This window comes from Cibotium barometz, chromosome 34 (genome assembly GCF_041138505.1).
Source record: "Cibotium barometz isolate CiBa-2024 chromosome 34, ASM4113850v1, whole genome shotgun sequence".
Lineage (NCBI taxonomy): Eukaryota > Viridiplantae > Streptophyta > Polypodiopsida > Cyatheales > Cibotiaceae > Cibotium > Cibotium barometz.
Genome location: NC_141079.1, coordinates 43420853 through 43425829, shown reverse-complemented (window position 1 = coordinate 43425829; position 4977 = coordinate 43420853). Strand labels below are relative to the sequence as shown.

The 4977-nt window shown below is 42.2% G+C and overlaps 1 protein-coding gene across 1 annotated transcript; it reads right to left on the bottom strand.

Moving 5' to 3' along the window:
• Positions 1-941: 941 nt before the first annotated feature.
• LOC147619054 (uncharacterized) lies at positions 942-2874 on the bottom strand. Its single transcript, XM_086774398.1, has one exon. It carries the CDS (start codon positions 2865-2867, stop codon positions 942-944), a length of 1926 nt encoding a protein of 641 aa, XP_086630524.1. The 5' UTR covers positions 2868-2874.
• Between the last annotated feature and the right edge of the window lie 2103 nt (positions 2875-4977).

Here is a 4977-nt window from a genome sequence, read left to right as displayed (position 1 = left end):
CTTGCGAGAGAAGCCAGCAGCAACCAGCTTATCTTCATGGATCGTCAAGCTTACATACATATGGCTTCATTTTTTGCTGCCGCAACGGCACCTTTGCTGCATATAAGTCCACTGTGTAGAACCTCACAAATTGCTTGCATGGCTGATCTGAACTGTCAAGAGCCATTAATGACAGGACAGTGTATATCTTGCCCTATGCTTGTTGCACACCTTGTTACTGCCCGTCAATGCGATCACCCAGAAGACAGGATTCTCAGCATACTCGGGCTACTGGGGTCTAAGCAGCTGATGCCTTTCAATATAATTAAGGACAACCTGGATGACCAGATTCTAGAAGTTTACAAGAGGAATCCACACTTGGTGGTCCAGCTTTGTGCCATGAGCTTCTTTGGCTATGAGAAGCCTGGGATGTCGTGGGCTCCCCGGCTCCTCAAGGATCATCATGGCGATCTAATCTTCACTCGAAAAATGATCGGAGAATGGAAGGATTATCCAGGTGATTAACTGACTTTACCTAATTATTAAACATTCTCACCATGATTCACACATCAAGTTCTAGATAGGTACTTGCCATATGGGCCATGGTTTAGACTTGTAAATGCTCGGGCTCCATTTTAGATGTAGCAGTGCGATTCTTTCCCCGCTTACTGTTTGAGGCAGGCTTTAAATTTGGCACCTAAGTCTAGATGCCATAGAAAATCTAGTGGCACTTTTGCCATCAACCATGGGTGTCAAAATGTCACCTTTGGCTAAAATTTTGAGTGCCCCTTTTAATAACAAACCACTTTACTTTGAGTAATGAAAACATATTAGTTTTGTAAGTGCATTAAGCTTTCACAATTCAAAAGACGTCTTCTCAGCACACAAAATACATTATAGCAAGAGAATTTTAAAGGCATCATAAATTATTGAAGACTTTCAAGTTATTCCAATCAAAAGCATCATAATTCAATCATTCTTCTTGCTTTCACAAGCTCCCAAGCTTCATAAACTGCTGCCCAATCAATGCTATCAATTCCATGACCAAGAAGTGAGAGCCTCATTAAAGCCTCAAGCGTCTTGACATTCAGTAGCTGACGTCGATCGTTTTTTATTATGTTTTGTTTCGAAAATCCTCTTTCGCACGACACTGATGACGTAGGGATTACAAGAACAGCTTGCCATAGTTTCATCATGTTTGGAAATGTGTTATGCCAATCCAGATTTGATGAAAATACTCGCCAAGCATCCTTCATCTGCATGCCTTCACATCCCCAATAGAGAGTATCTGAAAAAGCAAAAAGCTCATCCCTACAACCTTGCTTGTTGATGATGGGATGGTCATTGAAATTGTCCAACAATCTATTTAACCATCTTGTAATCCTGGGCTCTCTCTCCTTTTCATCATTTGGAAAATGTTGAGGACTAAAGAGTTTGCAAGCATTGAAGAAATAAACATCAAGGAACCGATCATTTACACAATCTATGACCTTTTGAACAAATGCTTTTGGAAGCATCACACAACTTTCAACATCACCTCCTTCATTATCTAAGGGTATGCCAGCTTTATCCTTGCTTGGAATACTTGTGAACAGCAGCTCATGCACAAATTCGTCTCCTTCTTCATTGACATGCCGCAACCTACCATTTTCAACTTGAAGCATAAATTTCTTTAAGAACAAAGTACCTTTACCAAATTCCTCTTGAAGAAACTTTCTCTTCAGTGATGTGAGTGTTACTTCGATGTCGGTACTGATGGATGTTATGTCTGCCAACTCCTCTTGGAACTTTTTGTTAAGAATGTTTAAGTCATGTAGAACATCTGCAAGTAGGTAGATGCAAAATAGAACCTTATATACACACAACTTAGCATACCATCCTGGAGCACCCTCCTCCCAAAAGCTCATGATAGCTGGCATTAACTTGGTAAGTCTCTCCATCACACTCCCTCTTGCAAGCCAACGAACATCATGAATTTGCAAGACCTCCAAGACTTGCAAATTCATATCCTGTAGCAGATTCTGAAATTCGGAATGGCGCAAACTAGAAGCATTGATCCAAGAATAGATTTTGTTTGCAATCTTGTCAATATAAGAGAGACAAGAAAAACATTTTGATGCATCCAAAACAGCAAGAGCTTCCCTGTGGGCAATGCAGTGAACACTAATGAGGCATGGTACTTCTCTTTTGAGTTTGGCAACGAGTCCATCATGTCGTCCAAGCATAGAGCTATCACCATCTGTAGCTATTCCAATTAGTCGTTGCTTGTTAAGGCCAATTTGGGTCATCACTTCCATAATGGCATCAAATTTTGTTTGTGCAGTCCCATCAAAAACAACACTGAGCTTTCCAAACTCAATGTTGCGTACACCCATTCCTTTTGATGAAAGAAAAGAAATATAGATGATCAAGTGTTTCTCTAAAGCTCTATCAGTAGATTCATCTACCATTAAAGCATAAAAAGGACTCTCCAATAGTTCTTCAAGTTGTACTTTGTGAAGATATTGTGATATAGAGAATAAAAATTCCTTTCCAGCCATCATATTTGTGTAAGATGAGTAATCGTGTTGAAGAGGCATACCTTCCACCTTTAAAGTATAAGCTAGTTGGCACACCTTTTCAAACTTTCTGATTGCAAGATCTTCGTCACCTGTGAAATACATCAACTTCATGCAAGTGATCACCCTTTCTTTGTTTCTATCTTTAATTACCACAGCATGCTGTGGAAGTGTTGTCCCCTTTGTTTCTTGATAGTTTCGCATTGCAGCCCATTTGTGCTCCCGTGATCGCATGTGCTTTCTTATTGCATCCCTCTTCATAGTCTTGCACCCTTGGCCAACACCCCATGGCCCCTTAACTCTAAACTTTTCACACCATTCACACTTCATGAATTCTCATTCACCTTTAACAAGTCGAATGAGAAACGGATACTTTGATTTCCACTCTGTACGAAACTTTCTCCGCCTCACTTGTTTCTTCTTCTTACTTGTTGAGGGATCTTCATTATTGGTTGGCAAATCATCTTCGGGCATACCCGAAAGGTCCATGTCTTCAACAACTTTGTCTTCACTTGATTCACTCTCTGAGTCCTCATCAGACTCACTTTCGGAGCCAAATATATTGTGCAAGGTTTCTTCTCGTTCTCTCTCTTTATCTTGCTTACTTTGCAGCACTTCAAGGAGACTACGTTGGCGGGCCATCTAATTAAAAACAATTTTCTATTATAGTACATTGTTTTGTATTTCATCTTAGCTTGAATTAATGTTAATCTCTTTCATTTTATAGACATTGATGTCATGCTACAACCATATAAATTATAGATTCAAAAGAAAGATAGGGACATGCATGAGAATCATGCATTTCTTTTAGCTATTCAGATGAGTGTAAAAAAGCACCAAAGATGCATGAGAATCATGCATTTCTTTTAGCTATTCAGATGAGTGTAAATAAGCACCAAAGATGCATGAAAATAAGAATACAATGATTGTAAATAAAAGTTTTGGTACCTGCAATGTGAAGCTTGGAGTCGCTAACTTGAAATCCAAGATGGCACACAAGCAAGACGATGTAGGAAATTAGGGCTCTTGCGTTCTAAAACCATAGAAAGATTACGAAGTTAGACATGAACATGCATGAATTGATCTCAACAACTAGATACTCATAAACCTAAATATACACTTAACATGAATTGATCTCAACAACTAGATACTCATAAACCTAAATATACACTTAACATGAAATAAAACTTATGTGATTATTACTTTTAGATATTACCTAGTAAAAGACCTTCAGATCATGTGAAAGGGTTGTGTTCAAAGTGGTAGAGATCTCTCATTATATAGCATACTCATCAACCTTTGAAATACCCTTGGAAGTTCAAAGGTAGAGGTCTTTTGGTGTTCTAATTTCAGAGACTCAATGGGGCCTTTGCCAGTCTCACGATGGGGCCTTTGCTATTCTTCAGCTCCTTCACCTTCAACTCGGCAAAAGCGTCGGCACTCGGCAAGCCCCAGGGATCGAACTGGCTAGGGACTCTAGTGGGTCGCTCACATCGCTGATCGCTCAGAACTTGAGTCTTGTATCGATTAGATGAGGCTCTTGGAAATGAATCATAGGAAGTGGAGGACGAATCAGAGGTAGAAGAGCAACATGCGTGTGTAGCAATCGCATAGGAAAGACCGGCATTGGCACGGGTCACCTCACGAGCGATATGGTCACCTCGAGGCTGGGAGTCGAAAACCTGCGAAGGTTGGCTGGGAGTCGAAAACCTGCGAAGGTTGGTTGGGAGTCGAAAACCTGCGAAGGCTAGCTAGCAGAGGCATGGTCACTGGGCTCGACTACCAGCGATATGGTCACCTCACGAGCGATATGGTCACCTTTAAAAACCTGTGAAGGCTGGCTGGGAGTCGAAAACCTGCGAAGGCTGGTTGGGAGTCGAAAACCTGCAAAGGCTGGCTCGCAGAGGCATGGTCACCGGGCTCGACTATCACGAAAGTGGTGATTCATCCATTTATGGTGTGCACAGGGCAAGCAGCACCGCGAGGGGCCACTCGCCAAGCTCGTTTTGAACAAGACCCTAAGCCCCGCGGACGAGGAAGACAGACGACTTGTTCACCAGGACTGGGTTTAGGGTTACGTTTGAACACGGACTCGAAAGGGCGCCCTAGGCCTTGGAACTTAGAACCGTTTTCAAAGCTAGGGTCGAGGGCCAGGGCCCCTGGCTACGCGGTATCCCTCCACGGCGCCCATCAGCACCACCTAGCATGCCCAGATGGCCAGGATGCTCTGCGCGTGCACCGGGTAACGGGTTGCCCCCGCCCGTTGGCAAAGATCTGGGAGCCGACCTTAACCTCACCGAACTTGATGGCATTCTTGGCCAGAAGCTCCAAAGTGACGCAACCCAGCATTGCCTCTGGGTACTATATTATATATATTTACTATATTATGTATATTATATAGGATATATACCCTGGTCAATTAGACCCCTAAGGCTAGGTG

What these genes read in the sequence shown, in the direction of transcription:
- LOC147619054 (XM_086774398.1), bottom strand. Translation starts at nt 2,867, where the DNA reads ATGAAGTGTGAATGGTGTGAAAAGTTTAGAGTTAAGGGGCCATGGGGT.